Source organism: Drosophila pseudoobscura, chromosome 4, assembly GCF_009870125.1.
Source record: "Drosophila pseudoobscura strain MV-25-SWS-2005 chromosome 4, UCI_Dpse_MV25, whole genome shotgun sequence".
In the NCBI taxonomy this organism is placed as follows: Eukaryota; Metazoa; Arthropoda; class Insecta; order Diptera; family Drosophilidae; genus Drosophila; species Drosophila pseudoobscura.
This window is the reverse complement of record NC_046681.1, coordinates 2,079,982-2,107,378: the sequence shown is the minus strand read 5'-3', so window position 1 is coordinate 2,107,378 and position 27,397 is coordinate 2,079,982. Positions and strand designations below refer to the sequence as shown.

The 27,397-nt window shown below is 36.8% G+C and overlaps 1 protein-coding gene across 3 annotated transcripts; it reads right to left on the bottom strand.

Moving 5' to 3' along the window:
* On the bottom strand, positions 1–27,244 carry LOC26533646 (zinc finger protein 3-like). Of its 3 annotated transcripts, none has more exons than XM_015188941.2 (9): positions 26,775–27,244; positions 15,272–15,554; positions 14,834–14,875; positions 14,625–14,759; positions 10,564–10,633; positions 10,403–10,502; positions 7,139–7,304; positions 5,107–5,190; positions 1–1,060 (listed from the first exon to the last, which is right to left on the bottom strand). In XM_015188941.2, the coding sequence occupies exons 1-9, from the start codon at positions 26,958–26,960 to the stop codon at positions 876–878; spliced, it is 1,251 nt and encodes a 416-aa protein (XP_015044427.1). In that variant the 5' UTR covers positions 26,961–27,244; the 3' UTR covers positions 1–875. The 3 variants fall into 3 exon arrangements, with proteins under 3 accessions (XP_015044427.1, XP_015044428.1, XP_033236037.1); XM_015188942.2 differs by having other exon boundaries at positions 14,834–14,941; positions 26,775–27,242; XM_033380146.1 differs by lacking the exon at positions 26,775–27,244 and adding an exon at positions 23,178–23,342 and having other exon boundaries at positions 14,834–14,941.
* Positions 27,245–27,397: the final 153 nt, after the last annotated feature.

The window sequence follows — 27,397 nt, the reverse complement described above, 5'->3', positions numbered from 1 at the left end:
TTAGCCTATTAGCGTATTTATAAATAAATTTATTAAAAGTCCAAATGTATAAATATAAAGTTACAACTTTAGCAAATAAGTTTATATATTTGTTCCCGTCATAAAGATTAATATTTATATGCTCTGTGTAATTCATTTTTGAAATCGGAAGCTCCTGTGAAACCGTGTCGAATCGTAGGATTCTGAGTTTTCTGAGAAAACTGAAGCACGTAGTTTTGCGATATGACAGTCAATTCGTAACTTTTGACGATTTGTTATAACTGGAGCATGGTTGTTAATTGTTTTTATTTTTCAGGAATTTAAATTCTATTTAGCAGCGACTTATAACCGTAACATAGCTGGTTGACAATATTTCGTATAAAAGTAGGTTTGACTAGAGCTTTCCTTAAATGATATCAACGCGAAACTCATTGCTGATTGCAAGGATCCTTTTTATAAATAGTAAATAAATATATAAAAATACATGTTCTTAGTAACTTACATTTAAAACTTTAAAAGCTTAACCAAAATATAAACCTTTATTTATATTATTTAGAACATATGAACTAGGTTTCGGTTTTTATGTAAACATGGTGAAATATTTAGAGAGTGCGACAGCGATTAAGATGCCGAAATTAAAGTTGTAAAGAAAAAAAGAAAACTTAAACTCACTTTTAGTTGTTAACCCAAACCTGTCGCTTGGAACCTTCGTTAATGAGTAATAAGAAATTGATCGCCGTAAATATTTCTTAACTTACTGTAAATTTCTATGTAACAAAAAAAACTTAAAAATTATTGAACATATTTTCTTTTAAATTATTATCACAACTTAAAAGATAGATTTTAACAGGGTTGGATTACAAAACTTTAAAAAATGTCACTCGATAAATCAGTCACTAAATTTGCAAGAAAAAAGTATCAAAGTCTTCCTTTGTAATAGCTTCTCTATCCACCAAAGAATTGTCAATATCATTTGTGGAACAATTTATAGAAGTACATCCCTTACAGTATTTTCTGTCCATATTAACACTATTGCTTGCACATCGAAGGCATTCTTTATTGTAATCCGGTTGAAGATACCCTAAAAAAAGGAAGAATTAATTTCAATAATAATTTGTTTTATGACAAGAGAAACGATTATTTTCTTATACATATGTATGTTTCACTACGACTAATAGCCAAAAGTAATAGCAAAAGCGGACAGTAAATGTGGGATAGATTTAAGGTGAGATCAACTCAATAGTACTTCCAATTGCAGCTGAAACCAAATGTAAACGATTGCTACTTTTCGTCTACTAGTCGCTAAAATTATACACTCGGTACTCGAAGAGTTTAGCGATATATTAGTTTTAGAAACAGACTGAACGATTGGTACTTTTCGTCTACTAGTCGCTAAAATTATATACTCGGTACTCGAAGCGTTTAGCGACATATTAGTTTTGTGGTGGATATGGATGGACATAACATCCAGAAGGAAGCGTTTACGATACTATACAGTGTATATATTGTTGATCAGCATTAAAACGCGAGTCAATATAGCTCTGCCCCTCCGTCCGTCCGTCTGTCCATCCCGATTAGCGCCTAGATCTCAGACTATAAGAGCTAGAGCAACGATGTTTTGGATCCAGACTTCTGTGATATGTCACTGCCACAAGAATATTTCAAAACTTCGCCCCGCCTCTTCCCGAACCCACAAAGGGCGAAAATCTGTTGCATCCACAATTTCGACGATACGAGAAAACTAAAAACGCAGAATCGTAGAAGATTGAATTGCCAATTGCAAAATAAGAGTTCAAGGATCTCAGAACCCATAAGAGCCAGAGCAACCAAATTTGGTATCCACACTCCTGTGATATCGGACCTTGATCGTTTCGTGTCAAAATTGTGCCCCACCGAGTGGCACCGAGTGATGTCCGAGTGCATTGCGTTGTCAGTCTGAGTGGCTTGCATTTCCCTTAGATCAGAGAGCCGAAAGTTGATAGCAAAGTTATTCCAACGACCGTTTCCCTTATGTATACACCCACTAGCTGTACGGGTTTCGGTCATATTGGTGGTGGCGTTGTCGATCTGATCAAGTCTCTCTGCGGTCTCAACTGGACTTGTTGGACCTCCTCTATATTTTTCTGCCTTTTTCTGGTCCTATCAAATCTTTCATAAAGTAATCGCGGATCCCAGGATAAACGCAGTTCTCCTCCCGCCCAACCTACCGAGGTGCGCTGTCGCATGACGCGCGGCGCGTAGCCGAACCGTACGCGAACATGATAGTAAGATAGTTGTTAGACTAATGTTCGACGAAAATTAGCACACTTACTAAGAAACTAAAAATACCACTACAATTACTAATTACTACAAAGGTGTGTGAGGATTAGTAACTCAATAGAGGAAGAGAATTAATGGTGGATATAATATGGTAGAGGGAATTCTAATCCGAGCATAAGACCCTAACCGATTTATGCAAGGAATAATTCGATCTACTAAGTGGAAGGAACAATGGTATACAATTTCGAGTGAGCCTAATAGGAATAGTGAAGTTTATGCGGGCCAACATATCAGGGCTGTCTATGTCACCCCTGATCAAGTTGTGCACAAAAATCACACCAAGCTCTTTTTTACGGTTAACTGAGGATGGAAGTTTTACTAATAAAAGTCTACTAGAGTAAGATGGGAGTCTCACACACGCATCTCAGTTAAGGCCCCGCAGAGCAAAGAGTAAAAAATTGTTCTGTACTGATTCTATACGGTCCTGGTGTACTTTGTACTGAGGGCACCACACGCAGGAGCCGTATTCTAAGATCGGACGAACTAGCGAGGTCGTCAAATTCCTTTGACCACCTCTTCAGAAAACTTTAGCTTGACGTCTAATATAACACCAAGATCATACACCAGGGTAATTATCTCAAGAGAACCACCACATAGGGTGTTTGGAGCCAACAAGAATGATGAAATTTTATAACTTTGCATTTCGAGGCATTAAGGCGTAACAAAACACCATGACTAAAAAGTTATTGAGATCGGATAGCAAGCAAGAATGAAATAAAATGTCCTTATACTGGAAACAGAGTTTAACATCATCCGCATACATAAGTACTCGAGGACTTGATACTCTTTGAGACCTGAAACAAATTTAGCTAGAAATCGATCTCAGGAGGTTGGGCGGAAATCCTAGGTTGTATGCTAAAAGGGAATGGTTTACAGCGTCGAATGCTTTACTAAAGTCGGTGTAAATAACATCCGTCTGTAAGTTACCTTGAAAGCCTTTAATAATGAATGAGGTAAACTCTAACAAGTTCGTGGTGGTTGATCGCCGCCTTATAAATCCATGCTGAGTTGGAGATATAAGTGACTTGCAGAGATGTTGCAAGTGCGTCGTTAAAACCTTCTCAAACATTTTGGGAATAGCGGATAACTTTGCTATACCTCTATAATTTTTTGCGTCAGATTTGCTACCCTTTTTATAGAGTGAATTATAAACGATTCCTGCCAGATCGGGGGGAAGCAAGAAGAAACGATGTACAGGGTGAATAGTTTAAGCAAGTGTCCACACAGAGCCTCGGCGCAGTAAATGAGTACACAACCTGGAACCATGTCTGGACCCGGTGAAAACACCGGCTTAACTAGTCGAAAATCATGAAGTAAAGAACATTCATCTTACATGGGACTGAAAATGCCGTTCGACCTGGGTAAACGTATCGTTTGGAAAAAGCGAGGATGGGTATGCGGACGTTCTGAGCTTTCTGTTTACGAAGCTGTAAAACTATTTTGCGTCCTGTGAAAAACGTTGGGTCTCCACAAATTTAATTAGGACCCTTATAGACCCTTACAATATATTTTTCCATCTGTTTTCCTTTGATACTTGTGCAAGCTTTGAATTGTTGTGTCAGAAAAACAGCCATAGCCATTGTACACCAGGACCGTATAGAATCAGTACAGAACAACTTTTTACTCTTTGCTCTGAGGGGCCTTAACTGGGATGAAGGTGTGAGACTTCCATCTTACTCTAGTAGATTGTTAATAGTAAACATCCCATTCATAATTAACCGCAGAAAAATGCTTGGTGTGATTTTTATGCACAACTTGATGGTGATGATGATGGTGGGTAGCCCTGATCTGTTGAGCCGCATAAACTTCACGATTCTTATTAGATTTAATAGAAAATATACATCGTTGTCCCTTCCACTTTGCAGATCGAATTATTCCTTTCATGAACCATTTAGGGTGTTATGCTCGGATTAGAATTCCCCTACAAGATTATATGCACCACTGAGACCCTTCCACTTATTAGATTACTAATACTCACATAGCTTTCTCTTAGTAAGTTTTGATCTAATTTTCCTCGCATATTAGTTTAACAGCTATATTTGCTGCATGTTCGCGTTCGGTTCGGATACGCGCGTCATTCGGCAGCGCCCCTCGGTCGGTTGGGCGGGAGGAGGGCTGCGTTTTGTTGGTCTCACAAATCTTGTGTGATGTGGTAGCTAGAGCTGTTGTGCTCATCAAGGATCTGGACGGTGAATTCCCTTCAGCACCTTTCAATCTGTAGAGCAACTAAAACTTCGAAAAATAAAATCGTTGTCTGCATTTACAAGCATTGTACGCTGAACTTCTCAATAGAATGATAGCCAATCCATCTCCTTTTAAAATATCGCATTTCGGAGTTCACAACAACCATGAGAGCTATTGTAACAGACCGACGCACAAGGCTAAATTCGTAAAAAATCGTCCCAATAACTCGAGTTTTCACTTAATCCAGTGGCCTGCTCAATAGCCCAGATCTAAATCCCATTGAAAATCGATGGGCTCTGTTTAAAAAACACTGGAAAAGTATGAGTCTGCACCAAAGGGATTGGGTGAGTCTTTGTGGAAACATGTATCCACACGTACTCGCCACTGTAGAAACCTCGGAATTCGTTCAATTTTTATTCTTGAAGCGTTCCTTCGAAGATTATTTGGCTGATCCATCATTTGTCATGCCAAAATGTATTATTTAAATATTATTATGAAATGTTATAAGTCGACCCTTGAAATTTTGAATAAATGGTTTTTAAATACATAGGTTAAAAGCTGATGCATCCCTTTTTGACATTAACATATTCTTCGGTTATAATAAATTCATACGACTAAGCTTACCTTCATGAGTCTTCACATGTGCTCTTAAATTACACGCCAGTGCAAATTTTTTGCTACATATCGGGCAACCATGCGGCTTGTCACCTAGAAATATAAATACTTTTGTAGTGGTGTTTTGGCAATTTGATAAAATTTAAGTATTGCTTCTGTAACTTTATAGCCTAGCTAATTGATGGTATATTGTTATACGTTTGATATATGTATGTATATCTATGTGAATAAACTCCTCGGCACTTGAATAGGTTGTCAGTAAAGTCCGTTTTCTCGCAAACCAAGCACATTGATTTGTTTTTAAAATTGAAGTGTAATGAATGATTCTTAATTTGATCAAAAATTTATTTGTAATATTTTATGTATTTATAAAATGATATTAACGAAAAAACTGCGAATTTCGATGTCATAACTTATTGCCACCTGAAATTTACACAGGGATACATTAACTCAGTTAAAGCAACTTTTTGTTAAAATATAAATTTGAATAATAAATAAATTTAATAAATAATAGTTGAATAAATTTGAATAAAAAAATGGTCGTGGCACAGATTTGACCTATGGAAGCTGATACTCTAAAATATTATTTATTCGTTTAGTTAGATTTGACCACTAGGAAAGTCCTTCTTTTCAAAATATTCGTACAAAAATAATAAAATCGTGACTGGGACTGAATTCTATGATATTGTAGCAGTACTACTTTCCCTAAATCGCCTAATACCAATGTAAATACCACTATATTGTATATACTGTTAGTTCTTAGTGAGATCCCTTTTGGATCGAGAAAGCAAAAAAACACGCATCCCTTACTCAAATGCCATACTGCAATATGTCAAAATTTAGCTCAATCGGTGCAGTACGTTTCGAGTTTTTATAAGAGCTACAAACAAACAGAGCATTTATATATACATATACATAACTATAAGACTTCGTTTCCTGAGTGTTAACCCAATACGTGCCGCTCCTAAACGGCTCGACTAGTATTAATTTCACCTTGTTGGTTACTCCAGATGAAGTTTTGCCATATATGTACATATGTAGCATTAAATGCCATTTTTTATAAGACTTAAATTACGACCAGCTGTGTTGATTAACATATTTGTTAATTATTTGTTATTACATAAAGAACACCTGGAAACCAGCATCACTAAAAACCGTATATTGTCACAGGTGAATTTTTGTATATATATATTTTATATATATAGTTAAATATCCGCAACTCGATTTTAAGTTTTTAAAAAGGTTTTTTATTTTACAAACTTAAGATGTTTATGTCACAAGATTTTAATGAATTCCCCGACTTGACTTTCGGTCTGCTTGTCTCAAACGGAACTTATTTCTGTATTGTTGGCTAGTTTCCATGAGCCCTTCTCTTAGAGCTCTCGACTCTGGCTTCGGGTGTTGCTTTCCTCGGCTGCGTCTTCGTGTCGGTGGCGTACGTGCCTGGACCGATATTTGGGGATGCGTCGGCTTTGATGAAAGGCATCCTCATGAGTGGCATGATTCTAAAGAATCGATTTCTCGTGAGTGGCGTGATTCTGGCTTTGATGAATCAATGGGGTCCACTGTTTAGATTAGTGGACTCTAGCTTGGAGTGTGGGAAGAATCAGTTATTGATTCTTGGGTGGTGTCCTGTTTCTTTTGTAGATGGGGTGGGTGAATTGGACATAAACATAATGTGTATGTGAAGAGGAGATAAAGATATGGATATTATGGATGGTCACTATATGTATATATTTTTTTTCAAACTCTTAGTTTAAGTAACAAATTGTTCACGAATTATTGAGAGTTGGATTGAAAATCATTTTATATTTTTTCTTATAACTTTACGTATATGTAGCACCATTTTGCCCCCATAAAATAGTCTGAAGTCTATTAGTCGATCTATTCCGAAAAAAAACTTAAGAAGCGTTAGTTTAATGAATATTTCATGTCAAAGCTAAGCTAATGTATTTACATTGCATTTAAATAAATAAGATAGAAATTTTTTTTGAGCGATGTATTAACAAAAATACTTATTTACGTGTTATGCTTAGCTTACCTGTATGTAGAAATAAATGATTCTTTAGATTAGTTTGCTTGGAAAATCCGCGGTGGCAAATTGAGCACTTGTAAGGCCAAGAGCCACTGTGCACATACATATGTGCTTTTAAGTCTCCGGGTGTGGGAAATGATTTCGAGCACAAATTACATTTATGTGGTTTTTCCTAAAAAATACAAACAATACAAATAAGTAAAAAAATATGCCAACTTTTTAAAATTAAAAAAAAAACTTGCCACAGAAAAAATAATAATTTATTAAACAATTGTAAAACCCCAAATTGATAAGAAAATGTCGTTTTTTTGTTTACCCGATACTTAAAATGAGTATATTAGATTAGTGTTGAAAGTATGGATGCATGTCAAATACATCCAAAAGGAAGCGTTTCCCATAAAGAATATATATTCTTTATCAGTATCAGTAGCCGAGCCGTAAAAGCCATGTATGTCTGACCGTCTTATTTGACGCCTAGTTCTCAGAGAATATAAAAGCTAGAGCAATGAAATTTCATATCCATACTCCTGTGATATCACATTGAAAGAAACTTCAAAATTTTTACATGTCCTCTCCGTCCCGCAAAGGACGAAAATCTTTGGCAATGTCAAAAAATAAAATACGAAAAAAACCAAAAACGCATGATCATATCTAGCAGATATGGATTTGGACCAGATCGGATTATTATTATAGCCAGAAGAAAAAAATCTTTTTTCAGTGACTACGCATCGACGTCCACGCGCTTACTCATTTTCAGTCTCTATCTCACACATTCTTTGTCATGCACTATGTGCGCCTGGAGGTAAGCCACACTGACAGAATATTGGGAATAAATGTAGAATCTCGGCAATAGAAATTGAAATCTACATATACATATGTAATTTATCACAATAAAAAACTAAATGGAACAAAAATACCACTATTCATTATTATTTTTTGAAAGCCCAAGTCTTTCAGAAAATGTCGGCTTTGTTACAGATACAAAAAGTCTGTTCTAATGAGCTGGTGAGGTGGCTCAAGCGGGGCATAGCTGGCGCCACCGGACGGGTCGCAGGTTGAGGATAGCGAACGACCTACTTCCGTTCGTCAGCTTGCACGAAAAAAAAGGGTAGAAATGGCAGCAATACGTCTTAGAGATTCCACCGAATGGTTACCGCAACAGATAGGTCACTCATGCAAACGGCACGATTTCGGGCTCCCTGATCACTGTCGTGTCTTCCAAGCGGAGGTCATATCAATCAAGAAAGCTCTGAACTGCATTCATGCAGTTGCCGTTATTGCAAAAAACGAAAAGTTCTAAGAAAATTTCACCATGAAATTTTTGTCTAAAATAAATTCCCTCGCTGAGAATCATAAAGACTTCAAGTTAAGTTAACCTTACAATGGTATTTAAAAAAATGACACGTTTTGTAATCATAAGCTCGATTCTGATTCATCTTTTTACAAAAAATTATTTAATAATTTGTTTAAATCAAGTTTTTAATCACTTAAAAATGTATCAAATTGAACAAAATGGGAAAATCAGAATATTTTTATATTTTTCAAATTATCAGTTAGGTTAGGTTAGGTTCAGGCGGTAGCCTGGGAGAGTGATGAAACCCTCCCAAGCTCACTTGGACCTGTAGAAGGTCCAGTTACCTACATTAAAATTTAAGTAAACATTTTTTTCCTCGCACCAAATTAGGTCATCTGGCTTTTGACTTTTGACTCCGGGACTATGTACAGTAAAGATAGAGCCCAATACCACCAATATTCCTCGATGATTTTGTGGCATGAATTGCATTGACTAAGTAAAATTAAATAAAGGTTTACTGCCCTATATCAATTAATTATACAAATTTGATATTTAAATAGATCAGTACATGAACTTCTATAATGAAATTAGTCAATATTTTAAAATTGTTTGAAAGTAAGCTAATTACGTTGTTGGGTTGGTTAACCAACGACAATGAACAGTTTATCCGGGATTCCGATACAGCTTAAGCGATTCGATTGAGATATAAAACGTCAGTCAAAAGGATTTTTTTAACGGGATAACTTTCAAATAGCTAAAACGTTTCGTTTTAAGTTTCCACAGTTCTCACAAATGTTTGTAATCGATATGTTTAATTTTTTCCTCGATTTTGGCCGAACATGACGAACTGTGAGTTAGAGCATGCATATTGAAAGTTAAATCGCCCGAACATTAATTTGTTGCACGAAAAATGTGCGTCAACTGTTCGCACAAAATCGAAAAGGCTTGTTGGCTTGACCCAATATTTCCGATCCAAATTTGAGGTTGGGTTAAAACAAAATTATTAATAAAGAAAGCACAAACTAAATTGCCATGGTAATGGTGTCAAATTTATGTTATGCTTCAATAAGTCATATATTACAATTTATTGTTTAAAAAGCTTTTTACTTTTCATTTCGTCGAAAAAAATGTTTTCGTTTTGAAAAGTTTGAAAAGTGAAAAGAAATCTTGCCGATTGTAAAAACGTGAGCACCAGTTTATGTGATTTCAAAAGTAAATCGGAAAACTTTTGTGAAAGTGAAAACTGAATATTTGTTTGCTGCTGCTTCTCAGCGGGAGCTAGAAATTAATTTTAGACACATAGTTTCATAATTCTCATAGTTCTTAGAATTATTCGTAGGTTCCGATTCTGGTGGACGCTAATGTGATCTCATGATTTCTATAAACTATACGAAAGTGCTCTTTCTATAAGTCTTTTGGTATTGCAGGGATCCTGATCTCAAATTTGTTCGCACTTGTCATGAGAGAAAGAGAGCAACTCTTGCACTCCGTTTATCCTTTTATTTAATTAGAATTTTATAATATTTCATCTGTGTCCAATTCGGGCGCTAATAACGACCCGATTTTGTTTTTTTTTTAATTATCACTCAATATCACGTCAATTGCATATCAAGCTTCAAACTTTCTCGTCAAAGCTGCTGAACCTTCTATCAGTAAAATTTGTTTTGGGGTTCTGTTTGACCAAACCATAATTTCAATTTTAAATCCAACCGAGAGAGCCAAGCAAAACTTCCAACTCAGTTTTAATTTGGCTTGAATACATTTGTGAGTCATCTACATATAATTAATAAGGTAACAGCTGTCGGTTAGATTCGTAAGCTGATTGTTTAATAATTAAGCTGATTAATTTATAAAATGAACTTTAACTCAAGCTTCAAGGATATGCAACTCTATCTGAAGTGGTTCGATATAAGTGTTTATATATTTTTTCTTCAATAGTAATAATTATATAGAATACATAAAATAATGTACGTTACCTTTATATGGGTCATTCTGTGATAATATAGATTACTGCTCGCTGTGAACCTTTTTCCGCATACTTGACATTCGTGAGGCTTTTCTCCTGAATGAATTCTTCTAAAATTGTGAAATTTTGTTATCAGTTAGCTTTTTTCTATTTTTTGTTCCAGATAATTACCTATGCGTATTAAGAGAACTTGATGTGCTAAATCCTTTGCCGCATACCAAACATTCATGTGGTTTTTCGCCTGAAAATAGTATATATAATGTACACTTATTTATATTTAGACTTCATAAAAGATAGTTGAACCCATTTAAACCCGTTCCAACATGGGGCCAACTGCCGATATTTTATCATAAATTCGAAAAGGTCAAGAAAATCTTTTTGAACTACTGTTTCATAGTTCGAATAATAAGCTGCCTTGGAAAATTGCATTCATAATTTTAAATTTAAATGCAGCCCTGAAAGGTTTTCAGAAGCCCAGGAAATGAGAGACAAAGATTACACAAATTACAGGAATATGAATACGAGCAAGACATCACGAATTAAGCAAAACCAAGATCTTTTCAACATGTCGGCAGCCTCATCAGATCCATATATTTCATTCATTAGATATGTGAGATCACAAAACAAATCGACAAGCAATTATTCTTCAGAAATTATTAGATATTCCTACCACAAAACAGGATGTGGAGGAATATTTTACAGAAACAAACAAATTCAGCCAATTAAAATTTTTCAATGCTGAAAATTAAATAAAAAATAATATAATAATATAATAAATAAATAATAATAAGTACTTTATCGATCTAAAAAAATAAAAATGTAGCATTTTATATAGGAAAATATGCACTAGCAACAAAGTTTAGCTTTATCCCATTATTGTGAAGCTTTTAGACATTGTAGCATAATTTACTTAAGCAGATTACATTTTTTAAGATTTAATTGTTCAGAAGTTATTAATTTAGCAAGCTGAAACGGCGGAATGTCCCACTGCGCGGCGTTCACCGCAGCGTAACGCTTAAGCAGCGTAACGCTTAAGCTAAGTAGTCTTTCGGGCCATCTTGTGACATTTATCAACAATGTTAAATGAAAGTAAAACAAGTATATTAACGAATTTATATTCAATTAAATGCGATCTTAAGGGTCTTATAATTTTACGGGTATTTCCATTTTGTGGGTTAGGCTGAATTTTTCTATAAAATGCTGCTCCGGATATCCCCGGATAACGGCCGGGAGAGCTCTCCTCGGGAGATCCCTCCGGATATCCCCGGATAACGGCCGGCAGTGGCTCAGCGCATGTCCGAATATGGTCATGAGATCACGCCACCAGCCAGGTCCCGTTGGAGAGCGAGCAGCGGGATGACGGGATCGGGCCGGCAGTGGCCCAGCGCATGACCAAATATGGTCATGAGATCACGCCACCAGCCAGGTCCCGTTGGAGAGCGACAAGGGAATGAAGGAACGCCGATGGAAAAATACGGGCACTGCATGGCGGAAAGTGCCGTTAGCGCCAGGCGGCATCGGCGGAGCCGACGCAGAAGCGAGCCTATAAGAGGAGGGCCGCGACCAGGAAAGTGGACAGTCAGCAGACGGAGCCAACAAGAGTGAAGTGAATAGTGAGCCACGAAAGTGAGACCAAGCGAAGGGAAAAGAACCGTAGAAAGCGAACGCGTTGTGTGAGGATTGAGAGGCGGACTTGAGCGTGCAGCCAAGAGCCAAAGACTCCAATACCTTGAACCAACGGCGCCACGCTTGAAGCGCATCCCACCAGGAGTGAGGCACCCTCGGGCCGAAAAGCCAAGTGAGTCGAGTGAGAGCGAACGCGTCAGGCGCCTGACTGAGAGGTGGATTTGGGCCACGTGCCAAGAATCGCTAGCCCCAGTCAGTTGAGCCGGCGGTGCCACGCGTGGCGACGCCGTGTGGGTCCCAGGGAGCGACGCGCTCATCGAACCACAGAGGAGAACCAGCGCCGGAGTCGGAATAGCGTAAGATAGACTTAAGATACCAATAAAGCATTTTAACATACCAGTACAAGACCCAACCCGTGCCTTCTTACTTGTCGTCGGGGCAACATACAAATATTGTTGCAGCGAGCCTATCGACCGCTGAGCCAGCCCAGCTGCATCAGACGGAGAAGAACGGTTCGTTACAGCTCGGAGAAAAATTTTACATAAGTAAAAATTATGATCTTTGAAATTAATTTAAATTGGAAGGATTAATTTAAATAAATTCATTTTTAATTTTTAATGTCTGTTATGCTTTCAATTCGCATTTTTGCTTAGAGCGAGGCTGGAGAGTGTGACAGAGTCATCTCAGCCGAGTGTGGCGCGGTGATGTTGGATTTGAGAGAGCGAGATCAAAAAGAAATGGCGGAAGGAGAGCAATTGAATGGGGCAATACTGTGTCGGGTAGTGCGTGAGCTGACAGAGGCTTACACAAGAAGCCCTGTCCATCGGCCTCTGACATATATATCATATATATATACCGACGATTTGCTTGTGATGACGCCTCGTATAAGTAGCTCACAATCTTGCCATCCCTACACGTTACCTACCCACAGTCACGAAAGAAGATCTCAGGGACTTGGTATTCCCCTTTTGTAATGATGGCTTACCCGAGCAACGTAGATCTCTGCCCGTGTTGACCCTTCCCCTTCTCTACATCTCGTGGGAAAAATATGGGAAACAAGCATTCCGGCCCAAATTCCAAAGCCGGAGATACGGCTGAAATGTATCTTCAGGAAGATACTGGCATTGTGGACAATACCAGAGGCAAGTCATTATCCCCAAAAGCGGGAAAAGGCTGACACTCAACTCCAAAAGACTTAAGACCAATAAGTCTATCTTTTATCCCTCACAAAACTCTTGAGAGACTTATTAGGCGACAACTGAGGACAATTATAGATCTTCAGATGCTGTCATGCACACAACAAGCCTGCCGAAAACGAAAATCTACGGAAACGGTACTTTATGAAGTAATCTCAGTGGTAGAGAAATCTCTGCATCCCAAAAAATACTCTTTAATAGCTTTTCTCGATATCGAGGGGGCCTTCAAAAACATCGTACCGGGTGCCATTACGGAACCGTTACTTGGTTATGCTCATTGATCAATTGCTCAATTTCCAGTCTCGTCTTCTATGGAACATATCAGTCAGCAAAACTCTATGTGACCTGGAAGGGTCACAAAGTTTTGGCCCACGCGGACGACGTTGAAATTATCTTCTCGGGGAAATACCCTCAACACTCTGCGACTTAATGACCGCAAAGCTGCGTGAGCTTCCATCAGAAGGGACAGAATCGAAATCCCTCGTAAACGGAACTGCTGTTATTCACAAATAAATTCATGGTTTCGGCTCTCAGGCCCCCATATAGAAAATCGATGCAGACTCTCCCTCAGCGGCAGTGCTCGTGAAGAAGGAAACGACAGCCCTCTCCACCTGCAATAGTCCCATTGGCTTAAAATGGGGCAAGAACCCATTCGATATATTTAGCAATAGTTAAACCAAAACTCCTCTCCGCGATCACGAAAAATAATTGGGCAATCTGCAGCAGTGGAGCTCTCCGCACCATCCCAAATGATTCGCTAAATTCCATCATATGCCTACAAACCCTTGATCTTGCACGAAAAAAAGAGGAAGTGTAATCCCTCACAGAGACGGCTGGCTAGAGGGCCAGGCGCAGATGGGGTCACAAACATTTTGATAAAAACATTTTACATAATAATATTGCGGATTTGTGTTGAGATGAAATAATTCTATTGATGTCGACTTGAAAGATCCAACTGAAGCATTAGCCAATACGATTGTTAATTTACTCATTCCAACTTGTAAAAAAATCACAATTTAGACCAAATCGATTTTAATCTTAATCTTTCTTTCACATGTTTCGAAAATTCACCCCGTTCTCCCAAGATGGTCTCTGTATAAAGTTAATAAAGTAAAAACTACACTGAGGCAGAGGTAGCAAGATGTTGATAAAGATAAAATGTGGATATTGCAGGATTGTTCAAACTGCTGGAACTTAGCCGCTTAACCATAGATTTTTAAATCGATACCTTAAGTTCCTTAAAGCTAGATGTGTCATAATTAAGTTATATGAAACTTACCTCTAAAAAAATAAAAATTAAATTTTTTTTAATTAAAAAAAAATATGTTATTCTTAGTTCATTGAAGAAAATGTTTGAGTCAATCAAAAAATGTCGGTTTGGTATCAGGAAAAAAAACTACAATTACAAACCTGTATGTGTCCTCATATGTCTTTTTAAAAGACTCGGTCGATCGAAGGACTTATTACAAACGTCACAGGGTAACAGAGACCGCTCATTTCTCATAGCTCGTCTTTTTGGTGTCGTATATATGTAATTATTTATAGCTAAAAAGGAATCATTTTCAAAAAAAATTAGCCTAATTGATCATTCGTAGAATGAATAAACTGTAACCTAATACCTGAATAATTGCCTAAAATTGTCTTATGTTCGTCTTCACTTGCTGGAGGAGAAAGCGGTAAATTTGGTAATCTATACATTAATGATAATGATAAATCCAGTGGAGTGTCTAAAAAGAAATTATATTATAAAGTTTGAATAGGACATGCAAATGCGACACACTTTATTTCACTGTGCGACTAAATTTACAATTTTGAATGTACTTTACAAAATTAAATTGTGGGCCAATATTTCATGCCGATACTTAAAGTTTGAAATATTCTCAAAAACTCTTTTTTATAAATTAAAAAACCGAATTATGGTGGTAATGAGATTTACTCAACCTTGCCTACATCCTAATTTTTGTTTCGTGAAAAGTATAAAATCATTGTCGCACAGTGTTATTATTGTTGCTATAGACGATAAATGAAGATTAGTATTATTTTTTAATCTTGCCTACCTTTTACAAAGGATTCCATTGCTTTTCTATACAATATTGAGTGTAAATGTGTAACAATACTCTGTTCCGACCGTTCTGGCAAATAGTATACCACCAATTCTTGATGTATCATAATTGCTTTAACTACCTCATACATAGGATCGCCCTTGACCTTTGTGCAGATAAGATTTACGTTGGAATCATATGAAGAGGAAACTGTAAGGAATCTTATCCAGTTACAGTGATGTACTCGTTTTCCGTATTTGTATGAAACTTCATCATATAACCCAAATTTATATCGAGACTGAAACAAAAATGAATGAATTAGTTATGTTATGTGATGAATATTATGGATTAAGATGATCAGAATTAATCAACTTGGTTAATTAACTTAACTTAGAACTCTTGTATTAGCAACTCACGGAAATTAAACTTTAATAAGAATTCATTTTCACTTCCATATAGGATTTTGTTTAAATATTTAGAGCTAATAATGTTATTTTCTTATTTTATACTACTTTCCTCCTTTTACTTTGCCCCCACATGCCAGCTTTTTATCAGTCATCGGAAACTCGACATTTTGAGGGGTGATTAGTAATCAATTTAGCAATTTATATATTTAATATATACATTTATATGAAATAAATTTAAAATTTAATAAATATTAAGTCAGCCAATACGGTATTCAACGTATTAAAAATATATATATTATTGTTTATTATTTATTATTCAAATGGTTTTTATAATCCTAAGAATATTTAGATTTTCGAAAATCGGAAGCAATTTGACACGATTTGTCAAGCCGCTACTTTTTGCGATTTCCGTTAACCATAGCTGATTGACTTTATTATTTTTTTTTGATTAACTTTTTCTAGTTATTTAAATTTAATTTATTTTAATGGTAACCTTTTTTAAATATTACACCTAGTTTTAAAGATCTTTTGGAATATTAAAAGGCGATTGAATGAAACTGTCAATAATCCAGAATATTCTGGAAAATATGATGCTGTCAAACGCAAAACATAAATTTTTTGAATGTTTGCAATCATCTGCAAGAACCAAAACTGCCAAAATTTTAAAAAATCAATCGAAACGGATCTGTAATTTGTACCCAAAGTATCTCTGCGTCAGTGTAAGTAGCTCTGATTTTCCTCGGAATACGATCGTGTGAATACCTAATATTAAAAAAAAATTATTTTTTTATAAACAGTAATTGACAACACGATCAACATAGAAAGAAATTTATTTTTTACCGAAACGTACCAAAAGATATACGAGTCTATATAGTATGTATGTAAAAAATTTTGGTATTAAACCAGAACATTATGTAAAATGTTTTTTTTATGGGAGTGTATATGTAGAGAAAAAAGAGATTCATGGCTCCGAATATTTATTTTTTGCATTCGAATCGATTAGGATTGGGAAACATATTAAAGGGTTAATTCGAAAAAATCTGGTCACAACTGAAAGTGTTGTCTTTAGATGAAATACCGCCCCTGAAACGCTAAATAGAATACAAATGATTTAAGGTATAACATTAACATATGTACATACTTTATGTAGATACATTTAATACTTACTGAAAAGACTTTTATCCAAAAACTGCAGTTCAATCGAGGTCTCAGAGATGATCATACAAAATCCATCCCTTTTTATAAAATGCTATAACTCTGGTATTTATATCACAAGTTCAAACTTAAAGAAAACTTTGTTTAATTAAAAAAAACCTAAAAGAATACATTCTTTATTGATTATGTACATATGTACACTCCGCGTAATGTACACTTTAGGCACCAATATTTCAGGCACAAGCCAAATAAAACGGTGAACTTGAATTTTCCTCAAATCTCTATTTAATTTAGCATAAATTAAAAAAAAAAAATAATATCAACATTCATCAAAGTAGATTGAGGAAAACACGCACACATTATTTTAAGCCACTGCTTTGACCCTTCCGCCACTCTAGTCGGTCACAAAAAATGTGCCAAGAGCATTGTAAAAAATGTTTGTGCCTTTATGACATCAGTGCATAAGTACTAAGCGGATAAATCAAAATCCCTAATGGGGTTATTAAGCTTCGCAAGCTCGGCTTTACGAAAGCAGCGGACACGTTCAGGTAGCCTACTCGACCGATCCAATACAGTTGGTCCTATATCTAGCGACACTTCGAAAGTAGGATGGTAGTCTTCTTCAGGTATAGTGAGCGGAACGGCTCGGGTTAACAGATCCGATACAAACACAGATGAAGCAATCGACCCAAAGAATTTTTCACATGAATGACTTGAGACAGGGACTGGTCAAGCAAGCCGTCAACAAAGTCATGTGCTCATAAATTGAAATATCCGAAGAAGGTGGAATATACGATCAGACGAATCAGATGTACACACAGGAATTCCATTTCGTGTTGATCTTGAAGTCCACTGCAATCTGAACCCCTCCAGCACGTCGAGACGAACGGTCCTTCTTAAGTTGTGTACCGTCCTGCCAAAACCTCGGAAACAATATAAACAAAATAACGTGGGAAGCAAATGCAACACTATCCCGGAAAAGAATGCTGAGCTTACTACGTAAGCCTCTAACACTCTGGTAGGTTACTAAAAGAGAAGTTAGTTTTGATGGCCCATTGGGATGATTTGTAAGAGTTGTGAGGGGCCTATTCTTCTTCTTAGACTTGAACTCTTTCACATCAAACGCTCTGGCCAAAATTTGGCAAAACAAATGGTGTCAAAGTGAGTTGGGGAGAAACCTTTTTTAAATGAAGTTATCTCCCTGGCATAAGAGAAATTAAACTTCTCCACCTTTAATCCAACGGCTTTTATATTGCTTTGTATAAAAGCGGAAAGTCCATTTACTGGTGGGATCGGAATTTACGGGACAGTTAGTGAGCTTGCGGACCCCACGGACACAGACGCTATAAAAGTTATGGCGATGAATTCGGATTCCGAATCTGCATCGCCAGCAGCTGTCATTGCCCTTGGGGTGGAAAGCGAAATCAACTGCTGCACAGGTGCTACGCTGTCGAAAATGATTATATAGTGGGAAGCACACATTTTTTTCTTTCCCATGTATTGGACCAATACCTGAATGGCAAAAATATCACACAGAACGTTTCCACCATCATGTTTAACGATTTACATACAGTACCCCGGGTCGTGGGGAGTATTCTTAAAGTGTCCAATATGTGCTTACCCATAAAATGCGATCAAATTAGTCTTATCTGACTACAAAACATTTTTTCCAATTTTGTTGTGAAAAATGTACCTTAATTTAATCGTATAATACACGAACATTAATTTTTATACCCGATACTCATAGGGGTATAGGGGTATCTTCGATTTGTGGTGAAAGTGGATGTGTGTTACGTCCAGAAGGAAGCGTTTCCGACCCCATAAATTATATATATTCTTCATCAGCATCAATATCTGACTCCATTGAGCCATGTTTGTCTGTCCGTCTGTCCGTCCCTATGAGCGCCTAGTGCTCAAAGATTATAAGAGCTAGAGCAACGATCCGTACTTCTGTGATATGATTTACAAATGTATTTCAGAGAAAACTAAAAACGCACAATCAAACTACCGTTGTATCTCCAATTTATCTGCCATTTTTAAACTCTTCGAAAATATTATTACTTCTCAGCTTCAACACTTTTGTAGTTCCCTGTTATTATAATCACAATACGGATTTGTAAGACGTCGGTAAATTTCGTCTAACCTCCTTGAATTTTCCTCCTATGTAACTGCCGGATTTGCAAAGCAATGTCAAACTGACGCAGTTTTTACTGATTTTAGTAAAGTTTTTGACTCAGTAAATCACAATCTCCTCATCCACAAACTATCTCTATTAGGATTTCCGACTAAACTTCTTCTCTGGACTAATGCGTACCTTTGGACTGGTCCCTTAACTGGACTCGGTCCCTTAATATTAAACCAATTTATCAATGATCTTCCCCAAGCTTTACCTAATTCAAGAGTCCTAATGTATGCTGATGATGTCAAGCTATGTTTTTGCTACAGAGATCCGGTGACCCCGTTATTTCTTCAATCGGATCTCGACGCTCTCAACAATTGGTGTATTATTAACGCTCTTCCTCTTAACAAATGTAACGTCATGACCTTCCATCGCAACAAGTCTTTCCTTTTTGACTTCACAATTAATAAAGTCAAAGGAGTCCTTGGGTTTATCAAAATATGGTCGAAGGAATTTTCTGACCCCAATACCACTACCACGTTTCTCTGGTCCGGCCTATCTTGGAATATGATTCCTGTATCTGGTCTCCTCATTACCAAAAATATCAAGATATGCTTGAGTCCGTTCAAAAACAATTCCTTCTCATTGCGCTGTGCGGTCTTAATTGGGACCCCTCTCATCATCTTCCTTCTTATGAGATTACGCTGCGTCTCATTAACTTGCACTCTCTTGAAAGCCGCAGGACTTGTCATCGAATTCTCTTTCTCCACAAACTTCTCCTAGGCGAGGTTGAATCCTCGGCTCTCATTAGCCTTATTAGTATTGCTGGCCCATTCCGCATCCCATAGGCACTACTTTCCTCTTCGTCTTCCTCTTTGTCCTTCAAACTACTATGATCATGAATCTTTCCGTAGCCTTTGCCGCAATTACAATACATTTTTTCCTTTGATACTTGCGCTTGCGCTAAATTATTCCATAACGAATAATTTAAGTGAACTTTCTTCTGCCTTGTATTGTGTCACCGTACTTTCCAGTAGCAGATAATTTTATGATTAGTACATTTATATTTTTACACAGTTTAACAGTCCATAGTTGAACACTAAACATTAAACATAGAGAATGACCATATCTACCAGTTTGCCGAATCTGAATCAGATCGGATCATTTTTATAGCCAAAAGTAACAAATCAATTTGCAGTGGCTACGCAGTGCCCGACGACATGTTCAGGCACGTTTTCTCTCTCCCGCACGCACACATTGTGGCTCAATGTAGCCATACGTATGTATCGGGTATGAATGTAGAGTTGCGGTCGCAGCAGCAACTTACAACGTTCCCCTTGTTAATGCGAAACATTAGCTCAATTTAATTTGTTTTCTTTTTTTTCTATTTATCATTATAATCTTTCAATTTTAAAATTTAGTCGGAATATTTTGGTTTTGTTTTTATTTCATCACATTTAATTTATTTTGTTTTTATATATATTTTTATTTTTATGCCTTTATCTAGGTGCTTAGAGTTATCTGACCTTTTCAGTCTATATACATAACGAGCTATATAACATATATCGTTAGAAAACACCAACTGTGATTTTGCCTTTGCTTACTAAAGCCATTTGTGTAGCAAAAAACTTATATTCCCTATCACCTTACGGATAGGGCCATGCACTGGCCAACTCAATGCACTGTTGAAGATGAGACCTAGGGTATTTACTTTATTGACGTATTCAATAGTTACGTTGTCGAGCTTAAGCTTTTTAAATGCAGACGTGTCTTAAGTTTATTTTTATATATTACTACACATTTTAAGTTTACTGGAATGCAAAAAATATTTTTTTTACGCTTTTGATCCCATAAATTATTTAAAAAAAAAATACCAGATTTAAAAATATATTCAAAATTAAAAACTTGCTTGCAATTGTAAAGCCCACTCCTGCTCGGACCACAGGTACGTGGCAACTGTACTCTCCTACTCATTACCGAAGCCAGTTAGATTCCGGAACCTCAGGCGGACAAACTGGACTCGGTAGTCTGACTACCTCTGTCGTGTTCTTCCTGAGTCCCCACCTGAGTAGGAGTTTTCCAGGAACGCCACGACTCGTCTTGTTAAGATCTTCATCGACGCCTGCAATAAGGCTCTCGATTAATCATGCCCCTCAGGCAAGAACAGAGGCCGGAAGAAACCTGAATGGTGGAATCCGAAACTGGGGCTGAAAGTCAACCCGTCTATAACGGAAATTTTTACTAAGAAGTCCAAGGTTCCGGTACTGAATCCCCCAAAACTCTGTGTGGAACAATGCCAAGTATTTTGGCCTAATTCGATTGGAAACTGAGCATAGAGGATGGAGGAAAGAAGGCCACACTGGCCCTTTACACATTCAGGAAAGCAATCGGACTAAAATGCGGAATGCGGACCCCGTATATAGTTCGGTGACTATACAGCCCTAATGTACTTGTCTCAACAGACTCAGTAGAGTTTAACGCATGGCAGAGCTATGCATAGCTGGCGGGCTACGCACTACACCAGGGGAAGCCCTGGATACCGTGCTGCAACTCCTCCCCGTAGACCAAAGAAGGTGGCAACACTTTTTGCCCTTAGAATGAGATAAGCCAAACTTTGGAAAGCATCCGTGATTGGGCACTCGGGAATCCCGATGAGACTCCCGCAATTACCAGAGAGGACAGATTACTGTATCCCTAGTGATCACCTCTTGACGCCTTTCCAGGTATCAATCCCACCTAGGGAGGAATGGAAATTGGGCGAACCAGGACCTGCAAGTGCGGTCCACTTCTACACTAATGGCTCAAAGTGAGACGGCCGCGTGGGAGGCGGAGTCTACTGTAGCGAGCTGAATCAGGCTCCCGGATCACTGTAATGTGTTCCAAGCGGAGGTTGTGGCCATCAAGGAGGACATTTCTATCGTCTCCAAAATACTTCTATACACGCACTTACAGTGTGTCTTCTCGGACAGCCAAGCAGCTATTAAAGCTTTACGCTCGTTATCGTCGAATTAAGCGACTGTAAATGACTGCCGCAGGTCTTTGCACGAAATCTAGTCTTTGCACGAGCTAGCCAGGCAGGGTACTACGGTTCCTCTTTTATCAGAGAGGGAGCAAGTAGCGATGCCCTTGGCTACATGCAGGCCCTCACGCACGAATTGTTTGATGCAAAATGCAAATGGGAGATGACAGCAAACCGTTTCCTGTAAAGTCTCAAGATTGAAATGGACATATCGATCGAAGAAGCGCTCAGCAGAGCTGTATACACTCAGCAGAGCACAGTGGGGTTTTTATCTCCCCTTCCCGGCTACCGCCTTAACTTAACCTAACCTAAAGCCCTAAATCTATCTAAAAAGGTGGCTTGGTTCATAGTGGAAATATGGTGTTAGTTGAATCCTATCTGATTCAACTTCCCTAATCTAGTATATATAGTCATTGTCTATGATTCTGCATCGGTTTTACTTAATGGGAGCGGAAGAGCTTCCTTTTTGGCTGTTACTTTCATATACACTTATCTAATACGACCCTGCAGTACGGGCCTTCAATGACAGATCTACGGACGCGTCGATGACGACCCCCAATGACATAGACGACATTTATTGATCTAATAATAAAACAAACTCGAAGTAGTGTATGTACATATTTTCTATAAAGTACTTTTAATTGGCCGCAATTATATAAAAAAAATATCGAAATTCTTGAAATATGTTCGATTTGTAAAACAGTTGTTTCAACAAAAAAAAAACAATGTTTACCGTATATCAGCCGTGAGCTGGACATTTACTCGAAACACACAATAAAAACGAGCGGTAACGTTGTGAGTTGCTGTTGCGACCGCAACTCTACATTTATACCCGATACATAGTCAGTATGGCTACATTAAATGATAAAGAGTGCGTGGTTGTTGCCACAGATTTTCGTCTTTTGTTTGGTCGGAAGGGGGTGGGGCGAAATACTTGTAGCAGTGAGCTTCCTACAGTGCGCAAACAGAAATACACTTGTAACAGTGAAAAATTACAAATAGTTTTGTAACAGTGAGAGCTCTACAGTCAGTTCTAATAGTCTCTGAGATCTGTGGATGCCACAGATTTTCGTCCTTTTCGGGGGCGGAAGGGGGTGGGACGAAGTTTTAAAAGATACTTGTGCAGGTTCGATATCAGGAATGTGGATACAAAATTTGGTTGCTCTAGCTCATATAGTCTTAGATACACAACACATGTTTTTATTTAAGCAGTGCACTTACCTGATAATAATAGATAATTTAGATGCTTTTTACTAAATCACAGCACTACATTTCGCTTCTTACTTCAACTTAGCTTTAACTTTATAAATGTAATGTGAATCCAAATGAGAAGCGAACAAAGCTAAACATAATTCTCAAACATAATTATTTTCCGAAATTTTTCAACTGTAACGAGGGTGAACGTTGTAGGCCAACGTCAGTCAATATGTATGTGAGCTAATGATTTATGTAATTTTTATTAGAATATATTTGTTTCATCTGTAACGAGGGGAACGTTGTAAGCCAACGTCAGTTTGTATATACATATGTATGTGAACTAATGATTTATGTAATTTTTAGAGTATATTTATTTGTCGTTTAGCATCAATTACTATTTTTTGGAAAAAAGATTAATAAAAATCGGTCTAACCATTTGGGAGATTTTTATGTATTAGATTTTATTTGTTTCCATTTTTTATTTACATCTCTCTCCTTTTTTTCTATTCTCACACCAACATCAGACATTGCACGACGAAGAGTGTGTGGGAGCGGTTGGGCAAGGGGGTTACAACCACTGCAATTTCATGTGTGGCTATTTCTTGGCTATAATGACGATCCGATCTAATTCAGATTTTGCAGATTGGTAGATATGGGCATTTTTCTACGATTATTCGTTTAAGGATTTTTCGTATCTTCAAAATTGTGGATGCCACAGATTTGTATCCTTTGTGGGGGCGAAATTTTGAAATACACTTCTAATAGTATGCTATGCTATCCCTGAAGACAAGATACAACATTTTGTCGCTTTAGCTCTTAATCTCTGAGATCTAGGCGTTCATCAGCACGGGCGTTTCAAAATGGATATTTATCTTCTTGGAGAATATTTTTTTAAATATATAATAATTTTCAAGCATTAAAGTTTGTTTTTTCGTTGTTTTGCCAGTTATATAAATAACAGCCTACTTGTATGAACATACACATTTAAAAACAAACAGCTAACTCGATTTAGGTACAGGAAAATAAACAATTAGATATTTTCCAGTATAAAGAATATTTTGCGCGCATTTGCAATTGACCGATTGCCTGTCTAGAAGATCTTATTTTTCCCGTGTAAGTAATTCCGTTTAAACACAGTTTTCAGAGAGCATAGACCCAAAACAATCCGCAAAAATTTTCAGGTGCTGTATTGATGCATAATGGTTTTACTATTCAGTTTCCCAATAGTTTAGGTTTCAAACTCACTCCTCCTTTGAATGGTACACGCAACGAAAGAAAAGCCTTTGCCCGAAAATTTGCATTTGTTCACAAATGTGTAAATTGTTGAATATATGTACTGTATATGCCAACTCTCCATACATTCGCAGAGTATGTGCTCTGCACTCGTATAGCACTCTGCTCATACGAATTCAAAATAAACCAACAAGTCAATACAATAAAACATGAGCATTGTTTTAGCAATTGATTCAAAATAGCAATAGCAAAATATTGATTTTCAGTATTTCGTGTTTTTTAACGTCACATTTTATTGGTTCTGTTAAACCGACTACCACTTTTTCCATACAAGAAGTATAGAAAAATTATAGTGGAATAAAACCAATGACAAAAATCCCAGCATTGGGGAGTCATTTGAAAAGACTCAACCCGTTAAAAATGCCCATAAGCTTTGATATGCGTTAGTATACATACATGCATATATGTATGTACATATGTATGTACATTCCCAAGATCACTTCTTCACTGCAGTTTCGTTTCTTGCAGTTTGTTGGGGCACTCCTTGTGTCGTCTAACTTGAAGAGTATACAATCTTCGGCAGGCAGAAGCTTTTCTACTGGTTTTATTCACTTGTTAACCTTAAATTATTTTAGATATTCTACCTAGCATGCCATACATTTTTCCCACACATGCCGAAATGATTACTGAAGTCATCAAAAATACTGTGAAAACTTCTTTATATTACCTGGTGTACATCTTTAGGAATTCTTAATGTCATGGGAGAGTGATCACCCTTAATGCACGCACACTACTAGTGGAATCCGATCTACCTACATATGTATCTTTGTGTATATGTAAGTATGAACATATGTACATACATGTCAATAGAATAAATTTATACGTTTGTATCTTAGTGCAGAGTCGTATGAGCCCGGAAGGAACCATATCCGAAGTGCCCTGGATCTGATCATTATATCATCATTATATTTCTTGTTATATTGTTATTTTTGCACAGATTATTTCAAGTACTTGGGCTATGAGAAAAACACATACTAGCTTTAACTTTACAGACTTATTCTTGAAGACTGTGAGAACTTCTTTAAATTGTCTGGTGTACGTCTTAAGAAATTCTTAAAGTCATGGGAGAGTGATCACACTCAATGCCTGCTACCTGGTGTGATCGTAGAGTCAGTAGAGCGAAGTTAAACAATTTATATACGCTTGAAGCGGGTAATATGATTTTGATCAGATACTTGCAGCACACTTATTAATTTTTAGGATACTATTCATCAGCATAAATAGCCGAACCGAGCGACCTTTTTTTTAATCAGGCAGTTTTTAGTTGGCTGAATTACCCAGCATTTGTCTACATATCTGTTATACAAACAAACGATAGAAAGAAACGTTTTGATTAAAAAACATGTATACATGTACATACAATAGGAATATCAATTAAGCTTTTCTATTGAATAATATTCACTTTATTAGGTAAGGTGTGCTTCGTTGCAAATTTTTGTAGATCCATAATATCATCTGTAAAGACACTCATATTCAAAAGCCGAACTTTTATTATCATTGTAGAATGATTTTTTTACAATTGCATGTGCACATGCACTTGTAACGCACCAACGCAGCCCACCGCTTCCATCAATTTTTATTGTTATTGTTAAGTTTGATGTCTTGGCTGCTAATCACGCAACAGCGTGCGTGCATTACATGGTACTCCCATGATGTTATGCATTTTTAAAGGGGCAATACAGATAATTGAATGAAGTTCTCACAGAAGGTATTCAAAATATAGAAGGACCTCGCTCAAGACCTGAAAATAATTAGTATGTACCAGAGAAGGAAGAACTAGTAAGGAAGCTATCTTCAAATTTTCTATACCCTTAGAGTTCGATGACCAATAAATTGAAGTCTATTAAACGAGCTTTTATGTTGCCAAAACTATCCTTCAAACGATCTGGTATGGGCTACACAGAATTTGATCAAAATTTTGATGTAATCAAATGTGAACGTTTTTTATATCTGCATAAACTTTTACTACATTTTATTTAAAAAACTCTTTGATATAGGTATATAAAAAGAAAAAGCATAAAAACACAATAGATACCCAGTGTGTTTATTGCATCGGATTTTCATACTTGATCGGCAGTTTAAAGATAAAGATAAGCTATGAAATGGAAATTTTTCCTATGGTTCTCTATGCTTTCCAAACAGTTAGTAAGAACAATACAAAATACCTTTTTCTGGGGTTTGTACAAATATGCTTTAATATCATTAGTACCGTGGTTAGTTACTCAATATTCTAACAAAGATGAAAGTAAAAAACTCCTCATCCTGTTTTTTTCTTAATTTTGAAAATAATTAAATGATAATCTTCAAAACAACTAAAATATTACTTACATCGTTGTTTTCAATATCTTTTAATGTATCTAATTTATCGGTTCGAACTGTTCCTTGGAACGGGTAGAATAATGATCCCTCCTTAATATCAGTTATTGAATATACGGCTACTCCTGATCCATTAAAGGGTGTCAATGATGTTGTAACTAATGCGAACTCCTTTGGTATAAGAACGCAGGTTTCCATTTCTTTAAATATTAGATTATTATTTATGGTGCAATTTAAACAGTTTGGTCCGCATATGCTTGACAAATGTAAAAATAATTGGAACACTTTATAAGTTAATAAACTATTACTTCTTCAATTTTGTGCGGAACTTTATGAACACATTTCATTCAATGCTCAACAACTACTGCATGGTCAGGATGGCTTGTATTAACCATGACCTTCTAAAAGGCAGACTGCAAACACCTGCAATGCTGATACCATTCAAACAACAGAAAGACGTTCACGCATACATAGGCACACGAAGTTGCCGTCAAACAAGCCAACCAGCATAGCTAAGAGCTGGGCTCATTTAACTCAATGCTCCACTACGGTACCAAAACAAGATCAACATTACACAATGCTATGGCTATCAATTGATCTCAGACAAACTCGTCTCGCATACGCTCTTATACTTG